Source organism: Schistocerca nitens, chromosome 11, assembly GCF_023898315.1.
Source record: "Schistocerca nitens isolate TAMUIC-IGC-003100 chromosome 11, iqSchNite1.1, whole genome shotgun sequence".
Taxonomy (NCBI): Eukaryota; Metazoa; Arthropoda; class Insecta; order Orthoptera; family Acrididae; genus Schistocerca; species Schistocerca nitens.
The window spans coordinates 199,095,799-199,118,151 of NC_064624.1; the positions used below are offsets into that span (position 1 = coordinate 199,095,799).

General features: G+C 40.1%; 1 protein-coding gene across 1 annotated transcript in view; it reads left to right on the plus strand.

Moving 5' to 3' along the window:
• LOC126213609 (basement membrane-specific heparan sulfate proteoglycan core protein-like) overlaps positions 1-21,710 on the plus strand; it is an 843,204-nt gene extending 821,494 nt beyond the window's left edge. Inside the window, exons 79-83 of the mRNA XM_049941462.1 lie at positions 220-420; positions 1,108-1,320; positions 10,729-10,879; positions 15,292-15,762; positions 20,158-21,710. Coding sequence (XP_049797419.1) covers positions 220-420; positions 1,108-1,320; positions 10,729-10,879; positions 15,292-15,751 — 1,025 coding nt within the window. The 3' untranslated portion in view covers positions 15,752-15,762; positions 20,158-21,710. The remainder of the gene's footprint in view (positions 1-219; positions 421-1,107; positions 1,321-10,728; positions 10,880-15,291; positions 15,763-20,157) is intronic.
• The last annotated feature ends 643 nt before the right edge of the window (positions 21,711-22,353 follow it).

A 22,353-nucleotide genomic window follows, 5' to 3' on the forward strand; every position in this document is an offset into this window, starting at 1 on the left:
GAAAAGTTACAGCTACAAATAAAATAATAAACAACCTAATCTTCAAAGTAGATTTCATTTCATTTTTGCTGAGATTGCATCACAGTGCTTTAGGAGACTGATGTCAGGGCACTTATCTTTACGTCCTATAAGCACGACAAAATTCGAAGAGGGCTCGTCGATAGAGTCCTCTCGTAAGAGAACGTATGACGACAGCACGGCTTTCTCCATCTCGCGCAGCTGCCGATTTCGAGACGGAGGCGGGCTTCCAGGGAGACGGCTGGGTGGAGCTGCCGGGCCGGCTGATGGCGCACGGTGATCCGCACCAGCAGGAGCAGCTGACCGTGGAGTTCTCGACGACGCAACCTGACGGCATCCTCTTCTGGCACGGCCAGGAACTGGAGGCCTCTGGACGCGGACAGGACTACCTCGCTCTAGCAGGTTGTCCATTTGTTCATACTGCAATCTACATCCACTTGAACTTTCTTACTGTAGTCTTCCCTCAGTCCCGCTCCACATTTCGTACCTCTGAACCTCCTCCCCATTACCTAGCCGACATTTTATTGACGCTCAGGACATATCCTGTCAAATGATCACTCCTTTCGGTCAATTTGTGCCATCGGTGTCTTTTTCCATTTCAGTTTACTGCCTCATCGTTACCTACCCAGTGTATCTGTGTAATCTTCAGTATTCTTCTGTAGCACTGCATGGCAAAACTTTCCACTCTCCTCTCTTCTGAAATGTTTATCGTGCTTCTCTGACTTCCACGTAAGACAGATATCGTCAGAAAAGTTTTCCTTCTCCGAATCTTCGAATGCGACGTATGTGTCCTTTTTTCCAAAATCTGCAGTATATTTAGGGGATGCAGTGCTAAAACTGCTTCTCAATTGTCTGTTTATTCCAAAACCAAACTTGTGCTTGCCTAATATACTGCCAGTCTTTCTTCTTATTCTCTAAAGATCTCTCTCGAGTGTCCGGTAACAGAATGATATCGGATTGACTGTGCAGTAATTTTACGCATTTATGTCATTTCACTTTGTTGCCGACACAGATTGTCTTTCCTAGAAATTTAAACAAATGACACACACTTTGTCATTATCACGTTAACCCGGTGCCGTGTTTTGACAGTTGTGAATGGCAGCCTGGAGTTCAGCTACGAGCTAGGTTCGGGCCCGGCACGCATTCGCTACCCGCTGCGAGTGGACGACGGCCGGACGCACACGGCCGTGGCGGAGCGGCAAGCCACGCAGGGGTCGCTGTCCGTCGACAACGGGACGCCCGAGTACGGCGAGAGTGGAGGCCTGCGTGCCATGCTCAACACCGACGGCAGCATCTATGTCGGTGAGTTGTTCTGCACCCGGGTGCACGGGCCTCGCAAATTAGTACAGTGGCCACGAGTCAGAAAGCAGACTGCCATAATCTTTTGCTACCACATTATTATGCTTAGAACTTCTGGTGTCATAATACGAGCAATCACAATACTACACATCAGAATTTGTGAAGGAAATAACTACGCAGTTTGTCTTTTTCCGAATGAGAATACAAAAACACCATTGTTATGTGTGCCTATCCGTTATTCCTGTTATTAATTATTTATTTCATCAGCTATCTCTTAGTGCAGTACAACAAGCTGGTATAAATCAAGAAACGAAAACTGGACATGAAACAAAAATTAAACAAGTGCAAGTACGACTTGTGCTCTGAGGGTTCCATACAAACTAAATATGTACTATCCTATTATATTGTTAAAAATTGATTATTTTCATTGTTAAACTAAATACGTATATAAATAGTTAACCTGTAGGTTTTGATGAGTGAGTTTGCAAGTATCAAAATATGTGACGTAAATGACATAAAATTCAATTTGATACCTCTTCCTGTTGTTGAGATGGAGGGGTCTTCAAAGATGGACAGACAGACGGACAACAAAGAGATACTAAAAGTGTTCTGTTTTTACCGATTGAGATACAGAATTGTAGGAGACATTTGCGGATAACCTTGCAGGCCAAAGGTACAGAATCAGCTGTCAGCCAGATAAACCTCCTTCACAGACTATCAGAGAAAGCAGGCCTGCCAGTTTCGACATCCTAAATAGAATGAATGACGTATATCGTAGGTGCCTCCAAATCATTGAACACAGATTTTGGAAAACTTGACAAAGTTAAAAAATCTAAATGCCTCAGAGAAATCATTCAAACTCAGCTGCTCTATCCTGTAGAGCTGGCCAGAGTCAGTACAAGGAGGTGATTGTACACACATCAAAATAAGTTTTGCATCACCCGGGTTCCCAGAACTCCTGAAGATAGACGTTGACTGTGGATATTGTATCACAGACACAGTCCCTTTGACTGTTCAGAGATGTCACTAAACCCGCCCAAAGATGTAAACAACCATGCTTGAGCAGCGCCTATTAGACAGAAGAGGTCTGACAGCCGATCAGTTCCAGTCATTCTACGATGAAGGAGGTATACAGGTCGTGTTGTCTGTCTGTGCCTAGACAGTCAATACCCAGTTCGATCACATCCAAATTATTACTTTGTGCCAGGAAGGGCTATCGACAAGGGAAGTGCCCAGGAGTCTCGGTGTGAACCAAAGTGATGTTGTTCGGACACGGAGGAGATACAGAGAGACAGGAACTGTCGACGGCATGCCTCGCTCAGGCCACCCAGGGGCTACTACTGCAATGGATGGCCGCTACCTACAGATTATGGCTCAGAGCCACCCTGACAGCAACACTACCATGTTGAGTAATGCTTTTCGTGCAGCCACAGGACGTCATGTTACGACTCAAACTGTGCGCAGTAGGCTGCACGATGTGCAACTTCACTTCCGACGTCTGTGGCGAGGTCCATCTTTGCAACCACGACACCGTGCAGCGCAGTACAGATGGGTCCAACAACATGCGGAATGGGCCGCTCGGAACAAGCATTACGTTCTTTTCACCGAGAAGTGTCCCGTATGCCTTCAACCAGACAACTGTCGGAGACGTGTTTGGAGGCAACCCGGTCAGGCTGAACACTTTAGACACACTGTCCAGCGAGTGCAGCAAGGTGGAGGTTCAAATGGCTCTGAGCACTATGGGACTCAAGGTGGAGGTTCCCTGCTGCTGTGGGGTGGCATTATGTTGGACCGATATACACCACTCTTGGTCATGTAAGGTGCCGTAACGGCTGTAAGATACGTAAATGCCATCCTCCGACCGATTGCACAGCCGTATCGGCAGCATATTGGTGAGGCATTCATCTTCGTGGATGACAACTTGTGCCCCCATCGTGCACATCTTGTGAATGACTTCCTTCAGGGTAATGACATTGCTCGACTAGAGTGGCCGGCATGTTCTCCAGACAGGAACCCTGTCGATCATGCCGGGGCTAGATTGAAAAGGGCAGTTTGTGGATGAAGTGACCCATCAAAAACACTTAAGGATCAATTTGGAAGAACAGTGCCTTGACGAACTTTTTGACAGTATGTCATGACGAATAGAGGCATGCACCAATGCAAGAGGACGTGCTACTGCCAGCAGTCTGGCCCACCACCTCTGAAGGTCTCACTGTATGCTGGTACAATGTGCAATGTGTGGTTTTCATGAGCAATAAAAAGGGCGGAATTGATGTTTCTGTTGATCTCTATTCCAATTTTCTGTAAAGGTTCTGGAACTCTCGGAACCTAGGCGATGCAAAACTTTTTTTTTATGTGTGTATTTATTTCACTGGTCAACCATACAAGGAGTGAGCATCTTGGTACTTGGGCATCTCAAGAACAGTACCACAATAACAGTTCAAAGAATAAACCATAGTAATCTTTTGCTACCACTCCATGACAAGCAGCATGGATTCTGTACACATCAGTTGTGTGAAACCTAACTTGCACATTTTCACACTTGACATCCAGAAAGCTGTGGATGACAGCGGTCAAGTAAAAGTAGTATTTCTTTACTGTAGAAAAACACTGGACTCTGTGCCAGCATAGAACAGTACGATCATATGGTGTATCGTGTTAAATTTGTGACTGAATTGGTGAGTTTTTGTTAGGTAGGATGCAGTATGCTCTCTTGGATGGAGACTCATTGGCAGATGTAGAAGTAACTTCAGACGTGCCACAGGGAAGTGTGTAGGGCACTTGCTGTTCATATGTCATATTGATAAATGGCAGACACTATTAACACTAACCTCAGATTTTTTGCATACAATGCTGTTATCTGTATTATGTACACACAACAACAAAAATTTTGAATCCCCTTTATTTTGAAATTCATGGCACAGCTCTGTGGCACGCTTATATGTTCATTTTCAGCGTGTACACATCACCAAATCAAAAATACAAACATTTGCGCATAATAAAATCGTCTATTTCACACAGGGAGTTTTCACAGTGCCCCTAAGCAATGACAGTACATGGTGCAACGTCCTCTTAGATGCAGACTCGAATCCGTCGTGACATAGCAGTGCAAAACTGTTGTGAAAGTGCGAAGATTGGCAACTTGGTTTAAAGGTCCCGAAATGTAAAACTGAGCACTTCACAAAATACATAAACCAGTGACTACAATATCAATGAGTCACAATTGGAATCACTCATCTCATAACTGGATGTAACAGTTTGTGGGAATATGAATGGAATGATCACATGGGCTGAGTCATGACAAAGCAAGTGGCAGACTGTGGTCCGTTGGTAGAATACAAGGGAAATGCAATCAATCCTCAAAGGAGACTGTGTGCAGAATACTCGTGCATCCCATCCTAGAATATTGCTCAAGTGTGTGTAACCAGTATCAAATTGGGCTACCATGTATACAAAGAAAGGCAGCACGAATGGTCACTGGCTTGTTTGAACAACAGGAGAGTGTGAAAAACACTGAACTAGCAGACACTTTAAGTAGACACAAACTATACCAAGAAAGCCCATATAGTAAGTTTAAAGAATGAGTATTATGTGAGGAATATAGAGATATACTTCAGAACACAATGTATTGATTCCCATAATGACTGTGAAGATTAATCGGACTAACTACATTGCATTCAAAGGCATGTCTGTATGTGACTGGAATGGGAGGAAACAGCAACATGTACTCTCCCCAAACTTCACACTTTTTCCGCCAGGGCTCTAAAAATATGGAAATTGCATGGGGAGAGTTCGGGACTGTATGTAGAATGTATAAGGTCTTCCCAGGGAAACTTCTGTAGCATAGTTGAAACAACCTTGGCAATATGTAGGCCCGCCATCTATACAGTCCCGATCTCTCCACATGTGACTTCCATATTTTTGGAGAGGTGAAGGTGTGTCCATGATTTTGCGTTGATGAATATGTGCACAACTGGGTGCAATCATGGATCCATATTATAACATGCACACACAGTGGATGGCGAAATAATAATTGAACAAAAAATCGCAATGCACATCTTAGTGAATCATCACTATTTTGCAATGTGAATAATAATAATAATAATGTGTGGTTGTTATATGTTTGGTAGTACAGGGAAACGCCTATTTTACATTGTCATGGGATCCAGACTTTAAAAAAAAAACACAAAATCGAGAAAATGTTAAAACCAAGAAAATATGAGCAAAAACGTATGTAATTGGCATATATGATTAAAAATTGTAATCCTCTCCAGAATATTGTATACAATTTGTATACATGAAGGAAATTGAATGTACAATACAGTGGTTATACAATACAGGGCGGAGAAAAATTGTGTCACGAAATTTTAACCCTGGATAGCTGATGCCAGTAGGAATCAAAATTATTAATATTCTGTAGGTCGACAAAGCACTATTTTTAAACTATGGAAACTTGGCACCACACACTCTGAGGGGCCGTGGGATTGCCCTGTTGCCGTTTGTCAGTTGACAGCAGCACTACGGTTGTCGGTTCACAGATACAAACTTCCCTCACCTCGTCACTGCCTGAATGTGACACGCACATGTGTCGAATAGGTTTGTCTCCACCTCACGTCAGAGGCATTCATATGTAAGCTTTGCTTCGGCGCGCACACACACACACACACACACACACACACACACACACATATACATACGTACATACATCACCTGCGATTTAGTCATACAGTAAGCCTGGTGGCACAGTATCCGTTTGAAGAGCAACAAGATATCTGGCAGGCAAAGCGTTCGTGGTCATGCATTGTCCAGAGCATCTGGCAACAGGGCAATCCCACGGCCAATCGGAGTGCATGGCGACAAGTTTCCACGGTTTAAAAATCGTGCGTTGTCAACTTACACAACATTAGTAATTTTGGTTCCTACTGCATCAGCTATCCAGGGTTAAAATTTCGTGACACAATTTTTCTCCAGCCTGTATATTATGGTAATGAAATTCATCAGTTATTAAAAAAATCACATATGTGTAGCAGGAAATCAAAACTCGTCGAAAAATTGAAATTGGTACTCGGGTACATGGAAAACGAGCTATTTTGTGACATGCTACTACCACAGATTATATGACAGAACACGTGTTTCTTGAGAGATCTTTCGATTGTGCTCACTCAGAAAAAAGCAAAAATGCTAAATTAAGCAACAAACAGTCAATGACTGTGAAAGGTGTCAGAATCTAACATGTGGTGGTGTGTGTTTCCTTTCTGTAGCCAGTGGCAGTGCGGCATACTCAGGTGATGCGAGCGCAATGACGTCAGATGTGTTGCTTGTAATCTTTTCCTTATTTATTGTGCTGAGTGGTCAAAGTGGAGCATTTTGCAGTATTGCCAATTTGCTGTAGTGTAATTACAGCAGGTTTCATGAAAGTATGTACACACACACACACACACAAGTTTTCGTGTAGTACTTATTTATACCAACGAATATGAAATAAAGTTAAGCCTACTGTGATTTCAGTGTCTCTATCCCAGCAATCTGTTACTTTTATAACACTGTGTTTGCCATCAGAACAACCCTTGAGGACTGAAAGAACACTGACAAACCATCACACAATTGTTCAGTGAACACACCCTGTTAATTGTGTTGCCCAACTTAGCAAATGGAGTAGCCTGTGTTGGCTGCAGTCAATAGAGGCACAATACATTCTGCCTTCTGTCAACAGGATTTGAGCAAAACCACTGTATGTGAAATTGATGTGCAATAGTGAGGTCGTAAGAGGTATAATTATAAAATTAAACCTAAGTGGAAGCTGCACCAAGTAAGCTGGCAGTTTATCACTCTGTATGCTAGAAACCACTGCATTAGCGTGACGTCACCATGCTATGCAGGTATTAGCTGCAGGTGGAAAACAAACATCTGAGATGTTGTAATCCAGCAGTTTTCATTGTATTTCACAGTTTTCAGTTTATTGCGTCATGTAGTCTATAAATTTGTGCTATTTTTGAGGTGAACGTAAAATGAAAGAACCCTCAAAACGGTGTTTTAAGGTATAATTTGTGGCAGTAGTATGTTGGGAAATGGCTCAGTTACCTCCTACAGCATTAGCAAAAGTAATAGATCTATTATATGATGTAAAATTTTGAAATTTCTTTTGTTTGCCACAGATTTGCGATTTTGTGATTTGGTTATGTCATTTGACATTATGAGTGTTGGTAAAATTTGTACCTAGGAGGAGGAGAATGAAGTTCCCGCACCGACTTTGATTTATAGCTTCTGTGCCTGTCTGTACTTTATAATCCAGTAGTTTAGGAGTTTCAAATGTTTTGTAGGCTAAGGTATATAAACTTGTTACGTAGTGTGCGAAACAAAGTGGATTAGTGTGGTGTGGTGGCTGCACTGGCTGGAAATGGCAGACAGTTCCTCGATTCTGACTGAGCATATTCTTTGAGACACAGTGTTTGAATTTAAAAGGTTTACGATCAATATTGTTGCCGAGTACAGTTCGTCGGAAATACGTGCAAAAAGACGAGACTGAGATATAAGTGACACAAGGAAAGGTGTTGGCTGGGCCCCGTTAGTCAAGTATTGGCTCAGTCCGAACACTTCGCATTGACTGTCATGTTTTCCTGTTGCTGCTACAACCTAACAGTAGTGGTATCATAATTGTGCGGTGCAGCTAAACTTTTGCAAGTTGTGTCGGCAACGCCGATCGTACGTTTTGTCGCATTTTCCCCTCTCGTCTCCCCTCTCTACAGTGCCCTAAAATATTCCCTTCACTCTACCACCACCTACAGTGTGACCGTGTGTCTTTTGTGACATTTCTAATACGAGGGTCGTTCAATAAGTAATGCCCCATAGTTTTTTTCTCAAAACGTATTTGTTGTTAAGAGTCAGAATTTGGTGACAATATACATGAACATGTCTTGTCCATGTTCTATTTTTCTACGTACTCTCCATCTCGTTCTATGGCCGTACGCCATCGTTGTGGAAGAGCATGTAATTCCTGCTGCTAAAAGCTCTTGTCCTGTAGGCGTAGCCATGTTTTCACTGCATGACTGACACTCGCTTCATCTTCAAAGTGACAGAAAGGCCTCTCCGTCTGTCTGAAAACGTTCCAACAATTCATATGAAATGGCCTTTCTTTGAATCATGTGGTCCGCTGTGAGCATTCGTGAAACCCATCGTGAGGACCTCTTTGAATATCCGAGAGTCTCGATCATTGCAGACTGGGTGGCAACTGTAAAGCTAATTGTCGAGTTGTGATGCGCCGGTCGGCACGAATAATGACATCCGAAAGATTCAGCAAGTCTGGTGCAGTGACTGTGACAGGACGTCCCGAGCGTGGCTGAACATGGAGCTCTGTTTCTCCATTCCCTGAGGCTGTAACTTTCTTTACCCATCGTCAAACTGTACTTGTATCAACTGCATCGCCGCCATATACTGCACACAAATGTTTATGGAAGTTCACCACGGTTTCTTTTTCTGCACACAAGAATTCAGTAATAGCAGGCTGCTTGTAATGTGAGTCGTATGTAGATGACGTTTTGATGCTGTACTACGGCTCTGACATCTGCCAGAACGGTTCGAAAGTTCACCGGCGCACAGAACAAACATCAAATGTGAAGCACCAACAAGGACATTTGTCTATGTATATTAATGTTTTTTTTTTTTTTTTTTTTTTTTTTTTTTTTTTTTTTTTTAAATGTGTTGCATTACTTACTGAACAACCCTCGTACATTCGGTCACATCAGATGTCAATAGGAAGGGAATGGGATGAAGTAAAACAAGACATCAAGTAAGAATGTAGAATTGAGGTAAACCTTACGAGGAAGAAACATAAAATCGGGGAATTTCTTAGCATTGATGTTATGGGTTTTTCCCAGGGGCTACGAATTTACGGCGTAGAATCACAAAAAAGTAAAATCGGCGTTCCACTGTACTTATGTTTCAGAATGGCTACAGTTGTCCCAGGCTGACTCGTTTCTTCAAGATCTGTAATTAGATGGTCCGAGTCTTCATCTCATAATGACTGAGAACACTAATGCCATTTTAATATCACCAATTTATCGCCAGTGCTTTGTTTCAACACCAGTAATATTTGACATCACTTTCAAATACAATTCCATATAAATTGGCTATTAACCTTGCAGTTTGAGATAGTAACCAATAACTTTGGAGCAGTTAATAGTTTCTTTACCAAACCAAGTTCTAACTAACCATGTGCATTAAAGGTACAAATAACAGCTCCAAAGGTTCCGCAAGTCAAAGATACGTATCTGAGTATTTTCAGTTGAATAAATATTCCCCGTGTTTTTGACAACATCAAAGAAATTCAGATTTCATGTAATAGTTTGTTACATTATAGCATATTTTTATTTTATACAGTGTCATTCTGTTTATTTCGCTTTAAATTTATCATAATAAATATTGGGATGACCAGCTATTTGGAGTCAACTTATTTTCTATGTACATCAGACTAAAGTGTTTTTATAATTTATGAAATGAGTACTAAAATAGCAAACCAGGACAAAAGTAATGAAAGTGTGGTTTCTGAGCAAATCATTGAAGATCGCAAGAATCCGACCAAAAGTGGTATCTGACAATTCGTGTACAAGGGATCCCATATCGAATGATTTAGTTTACAGTAATGAGATAGCCTGTGGTTGTTACAGTAGGCAGTGGCAAACACATTTCCCTGAAGAAATTGACCCTGTTGTCTCACAGTAGGATTAACATATTAACAGTTGCGGCAGTTACTGTTGAAATAGAAACAATTTGCTTACTTTTTTCTATCTGTCTCATTTTCATTTGATTGCCTCCTATATTTAGGAATTCAAGGATTGGCACACAGTAGTAGTCACACTACCTCACATCAGATTTTGTGAAGTAAATTCATTCCTTTATAAAGTGTAAGCATTAAAAAACTGTTCTTTTTCCAAAAGGAATGACAGATATGTTTGACATGAGACATATTCCAATCATATTATTATTATTATTATTATTGTTATTTCAGTGTGGTAATTACGTATCTTAAGATGACCATAAGCTTACAATCATCACAGCTGTTGCTCTCAGTTGTTCTGTTCTTTGTTTGCGCTAGATGTCTTCATCAGTACAGTGTTTGTAGCACAACAGTCATGGAATCTCAAGTTTTGAACATTATTTTGTACTTTACCAGCATTTTAGCCAATAAGTCAACAATATAGAGATATTTTGCAAGGACGGATTACCTTTTTTTGACAATTACATCATCATTTATTTCCACAATTGTAATTTTTGCCAATAAAATATTCTCCAGTCATGAATTCTTTTGTGCCAGCTGCACCACACTTGCAGTGCAATTTCTGACTGCTGAGTGTTTGTAGTTGCTAGCTACTTCCAAAGGCAGTAGGCAAGTGCTAAAGGTTCCTCATTTTGCAGGCGGCCTCCCCAACCCGTCGCTGATGACGGACGGCCGCTACCTGTCCGGACTGACGGGCTGCGTGCACGCCATCTACATTGACGAGGACACGGCGCCGCTCTACCTGCGGGAGCTGGCCATTGGCGGCAGGAACGTCCGATCCTGTGACTCGTGAGTATCTGGAAAAGTGGCCTCTGGTTTTGTACTACTGTCACTTTACTCTGGGGTAGTGGAGGGGCTGGATTCTCCTGTAGCATGTTCTGGCATTTTGCTGCCATCAAATGCACGAGCTTAAAAATTTAGAAAATAAGGGAACTAAATTGATATAACACTTAGAGGTTATAAACATACACACAAAACTGGAACTGCTAGACTGTTTGGCAACTCAATTATACTTGTATCGAGTGTTGTACAATGCCTTTGTGTTTGATATTCATTTGTATGACATTCAGTAGTGATGAATGTTTGATTATAAGAACAACATTAAAATTGAAGTCAACTTGAAAGCCATTGTACACTTTCCTAATCAAAAACAATGCACCAGTTACAATCACAGTCCAAATCCTTTTTGTTCTATAAGAGCTGATACCGGCACCCGATCAGAAAGACTGCCATCGCGTAGCAGATTGACCATTTTCAGACAACTCCTTCAATAAGAATTCGTGTCCAGTTGTGTAACATTTTTTAAATTATTAAATATTAATTGGAATAACTTTCTGAAACTGCATTCAGTCACAGTGCTTATGTGTGCATAGGCAAAGAAGCCTAGAAAGATTGAAAAGAATGGTAACTAATAGTTGGGGTGTGGTGGTAGCTTTATAAATGATAAAGCATTTGAAATGCTGATTTCTTTTCCTAAAACACATTTACCAGTAGAATGTTGCACAGAGGAAATCGTAATATTTGTTTAAAAAGTAAATCTCGATGTGATGCTTCCTGTAGTTTCTGTGATTTTATCCCATTTTCTCAGAATCCAGAACCGATCAGCACTTCCGTATTTTACTAGAATCAGGTTGACGATACAGTTCTGTGAACAGGCACACGGCTCTGAAATGGCTGTGGTCTTTCTGGATGCTAGGAGATAATTTTAAAGAGTCAGCAACAGTATTCCTGTTGCCTTCTTACCGTGATTTGGATCTGATTTTAGTTACGGTTGCTGAAATGCAGTCTGATCATCAAGGCACACATATTTTGAGAGTGTATGAATATTGTTAAAATGAGACTGAACATTTTCAATTAAATTGTATCATATTTTTTGCACGACACTTTCATTTGTACGAGATGGGACCAAAATGAAACCAGAATTTGTTATGAAGTAAATATTTGTTTATTATTTTATACAAGATGAAGCCTTTCAGAGTACTTGTCTAAACATGCATACTGTGATTCTTCTGGTCCGGAAGGTCTTGCCAAGTCACATCTTTTATTGCCTCCATTTTTTCCCTAATGCGTTAAACATCTACAAAAACATGTGCATCATAGTGGTTCTTTCAATCAGGAAATGTTGATTAACTGGTGCCATTTAGTAAGGTAGATAATTCCATTTATGGTATATCATTTCTGCCACACTGCCAGACTTGCACTGAACCGGGCAACACGGACATGCTGAAATCACTCTGCAGTCACTACTCTTCTGCTCACCAGACACCGTCATACGAATGGCCATCGTAGTTAAGGTCACTGCTAGTAAAAAGCAAGGTATCTGTATTCGAGCTACGGCAGGCGTCAAATGTTCATTTTTCCCAACATATTCTTCTTCGTATGTTGCTTTAAGCATTACTACCGTCTCTTTACATTTTACCTGACTGGTAACAAACTTCTACAAAGTCACATTGCTTCCATTTTTGCAGCACCATAAGTATCAGTGTTTTGTTATATGCCTCCCAAACAGTACTCAACATGATAATACAGCTTCATGTGATGAGTAAACATTGACGCACAAAAGCAGAACACTCTACATAAAAGGCATCAACTGACTATGCGCCCATTACGATGTTGCTACCCGTCGACGAAGCGACCTTATATTTACACCTACGTGTCCACGTACTCTACAAAGCCACAGTTCAGCAGATGGTAGAGGGCACTTCTTACCAATGTAGGTAGGTTTCTGTCCAATCCCATACACATAATAAGTGAGGAAAAAAGTGCCTTAATGTATCTCATCTTCTTCTCGTAGTCCCTCCACAAGATATATGACGGTGGCAGTGTAACTGTCACATAATGTTTCTCAATTATCAATTTACTAAATTTACCCGACAGGTTTCGGGAGATCAAGATCACCTTTTTCCTGAAGATTCCCATTTAAGTTCCCCTAATGTCCGTTACACTTTCATGTAAAGTATACAAACCTGTTATAGTCCTAGCAGTGCACATCTGAATTCTTGTTTGTTGTCAGTTGTTGACGTGTTATGCATATTGGCTTTCATCTCGGGACTGTTGGCCGACATTTATTTCGTATTTTTCTTATTTTTACTAGTACGGACCACAGCCAGATGTACGTCCCTGTCGCACCTACATATTAGGGCCTATACCTGATCGTGAACACTGTGGTTCTCCCTTGTTACCTGAAATGGCCATTTGCTGCAGCACGAGAATCCGAGATCTGTTTGCATCGAAGCTTTCTTCTTTCTTGCTAAAGCTGTTGCCACACTTGTGAATTTCAATGGTTTCCCTGGTCAAATCGACACGGTAGCTGTTTTCTCTACAGTGAGGACCTGCTTATTATTGATTTTAATTCCGTGGTCGGTTTCGAGTAGTGTGTACTCTGCCGTGACCAATTCCTCCAACAATACCACTATGTTCAGTGATCCCGATATTGACGGATTGTCCGGTTATACCGACATAGACTTTTCCACAAGTATACAGTACGAGTATCTTCCTGGTATCTGTGGGTCCCATTTGTTGTTATTCTTAGATCTTGGACACACTTTGATCTGTTTGGTCGTTTTGTGTATAATCTTTACACTGCATTTGCACAATATTGAATCTGTCCGTACTGTGGACTTGTATGGCAGAAAGGCTGTACCCAAAATTTAACTTGTACAACTGGCAAAGTAACCATTACTCCTCAGGACACATTCCAGGTGTCGAATCCCGCATTCACTTGCTGTAGCCTGCATTTGTCATTCACACGTTATGATCGTGTTAATTATACTTCTTTTCTGGCTCGGGTGACGACTTGGAATTTTCGTGTGGGTATCATCTGGTGTGTCTCGGTTTTTTATACGTGCTATGGCCCAAATTCTCACCGTTCCTTGTACTCATCACGCCTAGAAAGGGTGCTGTTGATACTTTTCTATCTCCATAGTAAACTTCACATTGGCACAGAGACTGTTCAGATGTCTGTAAATGTCACTGGGCTCTTTCTCCCCACGGCTTCACGTGGTGAAGATGTTATAATGTACCTGTACCGTGCTTGACATTTATTAGGTGCAAAGTCCAGTTGTGGTAATACTCTTGAATTGGTCACATTACTGTCTTGTATGCGATTATCTTTACAGATGCACTGCACTTTCCCAAACCCTCCCAAAAAATCCAAGTCTCCATTTACCTTCGTTAATACTGACTTCGTGTGATTGTCCCATGTTGTTCATTTCTAACTATTACCCCCAGTAACTTACACGGTGTGACTTGTTTGAGATGTTCAGCACCAGTCTTGCCATCCAGTACGTCTGTATTCCTCGTCTTTGTTACGAGTATTATATTTATCCACATTTCTGGTTTACTTTGGGTCCCCCTCTTCCATCCACAACACAGGGTACAGCCCAGCAACACCGAACCTGTTAGCTGTGGCTGTATCCCAGAAATCATTTCAGTCACTAACACGTATTTTCTTTTTCTCTTTTTCCGTGCTGCGAAACGGGCACACATCTCTGAATCGTAACGTATTCCGCATGCGTGTGTGGTATATTGTATGTTTTCTTTGTCTGTTGACTGTACTTCTATAACTACTGATTTAATAATATCTTTATTCCAATTGTGTGCATGTGTTTAAAATGCTTATTATATACTGTACATTTCTTTGCATCCGTTGTGTCTCTCACTAACTACATACACTGTATGTGGGCTTCTGACTTGCTCAATTACTGCTGTAAACTGATTTGCAAACATTGTACGCTTTTCAAATATAACTGTTCTCCAATAATTACAAAAACACTCTAATAACTGCTTCCACAATATCTCTTATCACAAACTATTTATATTCTATATTTGCTGCACATTTGGAATGCCTCTTTAAATGTCCACAATAAAATGCTGCTTTATTTTAATACAAACATTTCTTTCCTATATCCATACTTACGTAATGTGCACGTTGTGCATGGAACTGTGACTTGTTAAAACCTCTGAAATATTTTTTGAATGTCTTTTACATGGGCCCCTGTTGTGTCAATTTATGGTCTATCTTATGTGCAACTGCTGTTTTGAATTGTACTATTCGTGATGGATCGACCTTTAAATTATATTTATTTCCTGTACCCGTAACTGGCTACATTTTTTTTAAACATATTTACTGTCATAATATTTCAAACGGCATTTTTTTTCACTGCAACGGACAAACGTATTACTCTGAACCGAACCGGCAGTCGCTGGGTTCCGTCCTCACTCGTTCTCACCGAGGAATCTAATGCCGGGGTCGCCGAAGGGAACGATAATTTCTACGGCGACAACAACGACAGTGGACAGGTCGACCTCATTTCTGTGGAAAATGACGACACGAGCGTAAACGGTCCGTACAGTGGCGGGAGCGTCCCCGCCCATTACGAAACCGGCGACGAGACGGAGATCGTCGATCGGCACGAAGTCACCCACCGCCACAGATTCGAGGAACTCGAGACGGAGGACCCGGTGGTGCTGTGGCAGCCACACGCTTACCCCGAGCCGACGGCGTCAGACCTGCGCACTCTGGCGCCCTCGTCGTCCGTGCACCACTACCCCGCCAGGTCTCGCCCCCCGTCGTCCGCGCGGGTCGCGACCGCCTCCGGGCCGGCCGTGCTGGTGGCGGCATTCGCCACTGCAGTGGTAGCCGCACTGCGGATGCACTAGCGGCATGCGAGGTCTCTGCAGCTGTCGGTCGTATTATACACTACACTCTCGTCTCTCGGTACTTTTCCCTACGCGCGGGTAGTGCACGTAGCACTCTGGTGACTTTTGCACAAAGGTGGCATGCGAAATGGTGCGTATTCGTCTGTTGCCACCAGAAACGTACGGTGTTTGTTACACATTTTGTCCTCCGTTCAGAAAGTGTATGACAACTCTTCTCGTCACCCACAGCATACACAGGATGGTCAAATAACTGCTACGAGAAAAAAATTGCATTGATGATCATTGATCATATTTATAAAAGTCAAGTATTGCAGCTACTTTTGCTAATACATGAATATATTTTCTTTCATTGCTGTTTCATTCTGCTCAGCAGAACTAATTAACCCGTACAAAACGAAGCTGAAGTTGACAGTACATGTGGCTGCACCATTGGCAGGAGTGTGAACACCTTTCTGACACTACGTCATGTTCTGCCTTCAGAAATGGAAAACAATTGTGCTGTTTCTTCTTATGCACGCTTATCCATTCTACCTGAAATAACGGAATCAGTACGTCTTGCTGTCCTAAGTAAATTTTTTCAAATGATTTCTCGCAATGTCTGTGTGAGTTATCTTTCTTCTGCCAGATTTACCATTTTGAGGAAATGCTATTTCCAGAAAAAAATTTTATCAGCATTAATTTCATCTTCTAAAATACTGCAGAAGATAAAGCAGAAATAAGTGAAGTATGTAGTCTTATTTGAACACCATCTGTGTTTTGCCCACTGTGTAATCTGGCACCTCAGCTTCATTAGCTCATTTGCACTCTCATAACTAATATGAGCGTGTGAAATTGTTTGCTCCTGTGGTGTTGTGGCGACAAGAATTCTTTGTCGAGCTGTGTGGAAATGCAATACTTTTCGAGTGAGGACCAAAACATTGGCCGAAGGACCGAGTTATGTAGTACTGTTTGGGACATATCAAGTAATCTATGACAATAATATTGGTATTACATACTGTTGTAAATATTTACGTAAATATAAAATATACACCTGACTGTTTTACACCAATTTTGTTATACTGCAACGTATCTAGCAGAATGATCAATAAAACAGCGGTTGTGCGCATCGTATACAAGAGCTGTTGTGTGTTACGTATGATGTAACAATCCTTCGTACTATGAGAGAAAAAAAGAGAAAAAAAATCATTTCTTATAGCACACTGCGAGTATTCAGCACATTTGTGTCAAATACGTAACATTCGTAATAGTGTCACTTGTTCCGCAAATGTTTGGAAACGTAACAAAAATTTGTAAAGTTCTAAGGAATCTCGCAGATCTGCTACGTGCACAAACATTTTTGGACCAGATACGTGATGCACTATATCGTCCGTTGCACAGAATAGTCCAAAACTTTTACCCCTCGGTCAGCAGGAGAACGTGATCTGGTTTAAACTCTTTATAACAGAATGCATGTACTGTGTTCTTGCATTTGTAACATACTTTTTGATTTGTTTTGATAGCTTTTGATACATTTTGCAAAATATTAAATATTTATCTCTCCCTTCCTGTGCTCTCACTGTGGAATAAAAAAACTTGTGAGGTAACAATTAACTTACTAAGCAAAATCTGTAGACATAAGACATTAAAGTACAATTTCAATTTTATGAAGATTATGGCATGTTGAAAATTTAATATTAAGAATTACCACTGTGACATTCAGAACTAGTAATTATGTCTTTTATTTCCTGTAGTTGTATTTGTTGTTGGCTTCACATTTCACATTTATTCTGTCTCGTACTTTCTTTTGTACCCTGAAAACACTATCTTCAAGAAACTAGAGAATTACAGTTGTCTGGCTTTATGCGGGCTAAACTCAACTTGGAGTTACTAAAAAAAAAGTCTTCACAGAAAAGTTCTGGCAAGAGGCCAGGTTAAAGTTCTGGCAAGAGCCAGATTAATTGGCATTGTCAAGATTTTAAATTTATATAATAAATGAATTATTATCTCAACAACAAAAAATTAGTGTCAGTTACTGAAGTCATCTGCAAAAGATTTTTTAAAATTAATTACTTTTTATCTCAACAAAAAAGGAAAAAATAGTGTCAGTTACTGAAGTTTATCTGCAGAAGACAACATTTCTCTACACGTAGTACCTTACTTCTTTCCACACAGATGATACATTTAACTTCCATTGTACTTCCCTGTATATGAGCATTTGATCAGAGTAGATATTGAGTGTAGAGGAATATAGTAAAAGATGTGGATGTATAATAAGGGAAGACTGTGCTGCAGCCTTAAACTAAACTTTGCTTTGAAGCTAGCCAAAACATTAGCAGACAATTGCTGCACGTTCTTAATTTTTGTCGTGTTCTAAATAATAAATGTTACAGTGCCACTGTGAGTAATACAGCATTAGGAAGACATTTTCTGGTCTTACATTCCTATTTGATCCAGTAATATGGAGCATTTCGCCTTGTTAGTGTAACTTTCTTTTTATTATACATTCCCAATTGCTGAGAAGAGAAGCATGTGATATGAAAAAGGTGCTTTCATAATCCAGCATTTTTCTTAATACAGAGTGAGAAAACATATTCGGTAAATGTCATCTTACCAAACATGCTGTGAACATATTTCGCCATGTTTGGGTGGTTTCCAATCTTCCCTTCACACAGCATTCACAAGGTAGATTTTAAAGTTGGACTTACAGGAAATCTAAAGTTAAATGACAGAAATAAATACACTGCAGTAGAAGTCACCAGCACAACTACAGTTCATGTATATAAAGAAAATCAGTGGAATGAGTCCACTTACAGATAAAATATGATTTCTGTACACTTTACACTACAATCAGAATGACTGGCTCACTGGTAAATAATGAAAGCAAGCATTTTGATGAAAATGCTTCCACCAGAAGCTAATGTATGACCACACTAACATGGCGAGCATTGCCTTCATTTTTTGTGATGTCATGGCAACGCCGTTTATTATACATCCACGGTAGAAGACCAATTATTTTTCCACTGATAGTTCTGCACATTTGGTGCCTCATAAATCTCGTAGATTTTCTTCACGGTCATACTACTTATGTTTATTGCATTATTTAAAAAATTATAAAAGATCATACATGTCACAGTTGAGTTTAATTTTCACTTCATCCCATTTTCTTGTAGTTAAACACCTGTATTCCGATCAGCTCGGTTCACTAAATTGAAGTGTATAAAACTCATAACATAGGTTGGTAACCCACATAGACAGTGAATAGCCTATCGAAATCTAGCAAAGTGGTTGTTCATAGTTAAAACGAGTGCTCCACTGATATATATTCTTTAGTGATCGAGTGAAAATCACAAACTTGTAAGGTATCCGCTTTAGCTGAACATGCTTTAGAAAAAGGACACTGATCAAATTTGACAAAACATCCGCCGTGGCTCGCCCAAATGGCTTCTGGAATTGTGTAATTAAAGAAGCCATTGAAATAAAAATCAGCAATAACACCATAAATAGACGATGGCCTGCAGCTAAGCACGGTACGGGATCCAACGATGGCGTGGTCGAAGTGGGCGTGTCGAACACCGAGTCACTGCGTGTGATGCCGCAAGTACGTGGTTGAAAGCTTGTGATTTTAATTACTTGACGTGGTTGGAAACCTGTGAACTTTTTATTCAATGTGGTGACTTTGCTCAACATAGTAACTGCGTTCTTCTTCTGTTAGCTGCTACCTAATTGACATAGATGTTTGTGTATTGAATTATGGGTGACAATTGACTAGCACAATGTGCAGTACCTGTTTAAACATACACACAGCACAGAGAAAGTAAAAATATTTACACACATTAGGCAGTGAAGTAAATTTCTCTATGCACAAATTTTATCCTGATAAATTTGTGTAAATAATGGTCCTGTTTATGGGCCGGAAGTTTTGGCGCATACCTAAATATTAAAAGCTCATCACAAATTTTCTGGAAAGTTGAAGTTTTCAAATTTGAATATTTCATGAACCAACATGTTAGTTCAGTAAAATCGTCCCTTTTCGGCATCAGAAAAATTAGGGCTGCCAGACAATCTCACTGAAATTTAACCAAATTCAATGAAATACAGCTTATGTATGAATTTGAAGATTACATATATTCGAGCTGCATGTTTCATGTGTGGAATACAAAAGGAAAAAAAAAATCTAAAGAGTGGAATTATAGCCAGTTTCATTACCACGGCCTCACAGTATATCAGTTTGTTATCTGTCTGAATGTAGCAACTTGTGTTCTGTATTTATATACTCAACATTTACCTTTCAAACAAATTAGGTGGTGTAGCTAATTGTACAGTATTTTAGTGTACGGTAATATTTCATTACAATTTTCTCACTTGTTTTCTCACCCCACCCCACTCCTCATTCCCTGACCTCTCTCCACTTTAACTTTTGCCGACAGTGGGTCTGAAATTGACAACGAGCTGTTCGGACGGCGACAGAGACGACTCACAGCCGGCCACCGCCGAGGCAAGGGCAGGCGGCAGGCGGGGAGGAAAGCGTGAAGAAACTGCGGCAAATTGAGAAGGAGATTAATGCAATGATTCTTTTTTGTGTTCACTAATGTGTACGAGTGTGTGGATGCAGTGTGGTGCCTTTGACTACCAGGAAATTGTCGTATTTCTGTCAGAGTGCTTCTAATGTACGACAGTTGTAGTGGCGAGTTGCAACATCTCTGTGTGTTCGTGTATTATTTTAATTGTTCTCACTAATCGGTGGGGTTAATCCACGGTGCATCTCAATTTCTTTTTTTACCGTGCTGTCCCCGATGTTGAAACTGCCACTAGTTTATAACAATTGAGAATGGCGGTGTCAAATGCACCGTGCCTGCCTGCATTTAAGATAATAACTGTTATTGTAAAAGTAGGGCTGTGTTACTCTGATTTCATTTTCTTCTTAAGTGGCGGAATGTAAAAAGAAGTAGGGAGAGGAATGTAATTTTCCTTCTTCTTTTTTCCTACATAATTTTCTGTCCCCTTCCTCCTGTGTGCATTTGTGCGTGTGCGAGAGATAGGATATGTTTCTAGCGGACGAGGAAGTGTAACGTAAAACGTAGCTGGGAAAATACTGCACATTTCCAGTTTTGCATTCCTCTTGATACGTACCCATTTACTAGCTCAAAAGTACTGCTAGAAAATTCGTACAGGATTAACTTGCAATTACAAAAAAAATTGCAAAAATTATAGCTATGACACATTTGTTACTTGCAGCATTTTTTGATGCCAGTAGAATATCAGGAATGTGCAAACACTTTCCCAGTCGTTTTAAAAAAGTATTTTGCATTACTTCTCAGTTTTAACATTACTGAAAGCAGTAGTTTCTTCACGTTATTATTATTACTACTACTATTGTACTACTATTTTATTATTATTATTATTATTATTTTTAATTTATTGCCACTGTCTCGATACTCTTTTATCTCGAGTTTGTAGTGTTCGTTTTTAACTCTGTGCGTATTATTCCTCTTTGTCCTGCCCGCACCACTAGAATACAACTTTATATTACTGTGTATAAAATGCGGCACTTTCCTCTTGAGGGGGAGGAGCCGTTAAATGAAACTGCCATTGTATTCTAGTGAAAACTGAAACTGAAAGATGTTTTTTTCTGTGACTTATTATTATTATTTTGTAACTGAGTGTTTATACGGAACTGTGAGGAGATATGAGATGATTTGCTCTGTTTTGTTTTTTATGTATTTTTTTAAATGTTTGCTGCTATGTCCTTTGGTGCTACTAAACTTTTTGTGCCATAGTGTGCATCCCAAACCAGTGCAGATTTTTGTATATTAACTACTGTAGTAAGACACTGTCATTGCCTTGATGATGACTGTCAGTTTAAGATAATACTTAGCGTTTATTTGTGAAGGACGAGGAAGAAAAGGTGAAGTAAAGCATTATAATTTTACTGCCATAAAAGTAATAATAATAATAAATTATGTCTGTTTTTAAGAAAAAATTTGTCATTTGCTATTTTTACCTTTCTTACCTGTCCCGTGAACACATCTGACAAATATTTTTTACCTGCTACCAAACTAAATTCACCAAAAAAAACTGAGACACCAAGAGCGAGAGAAATGAAATTGATGGGGTATCTTGAAATAAGATCACATTCTTATGTATATACTTATAATTTCTGTCAAGAAATTCACTGCTGCTTTGGACCCTTAGATGCATTGCCGTGTGAGATATTAGGAAAGATGCTCAAGTGAAAAAGAAATGACGTCTCTCAAGAAATAAGAACACAGGCTTCAATTAACAGTTTGCTGCATTAAAACTGGCGTCAAGAAATCACTGCCATTCTTGTCTTTAAATATATTTAGAGGTAAAGTAAAATGACCAGCTGACTTTTGTAATGGTTTGTGACAAATGAAGATTTCACGGCAACATCTAGCTCTACGTCACTAGTCAACACACTCTCGGTGTACCCCATAGAAAATACTGTCGACTGCAAAAATAATTCTAAATTTAAAACTAAAATTGCTGGCATATGCAGCAAGACAAGTCAGTCAGGCAGCTACTTTGTGTTTTGTGTGTGACATGATATTCTTGTATAATTGTGCTTGATTACTGCCATATTCTCGAAGTTTCATTTTTATTGC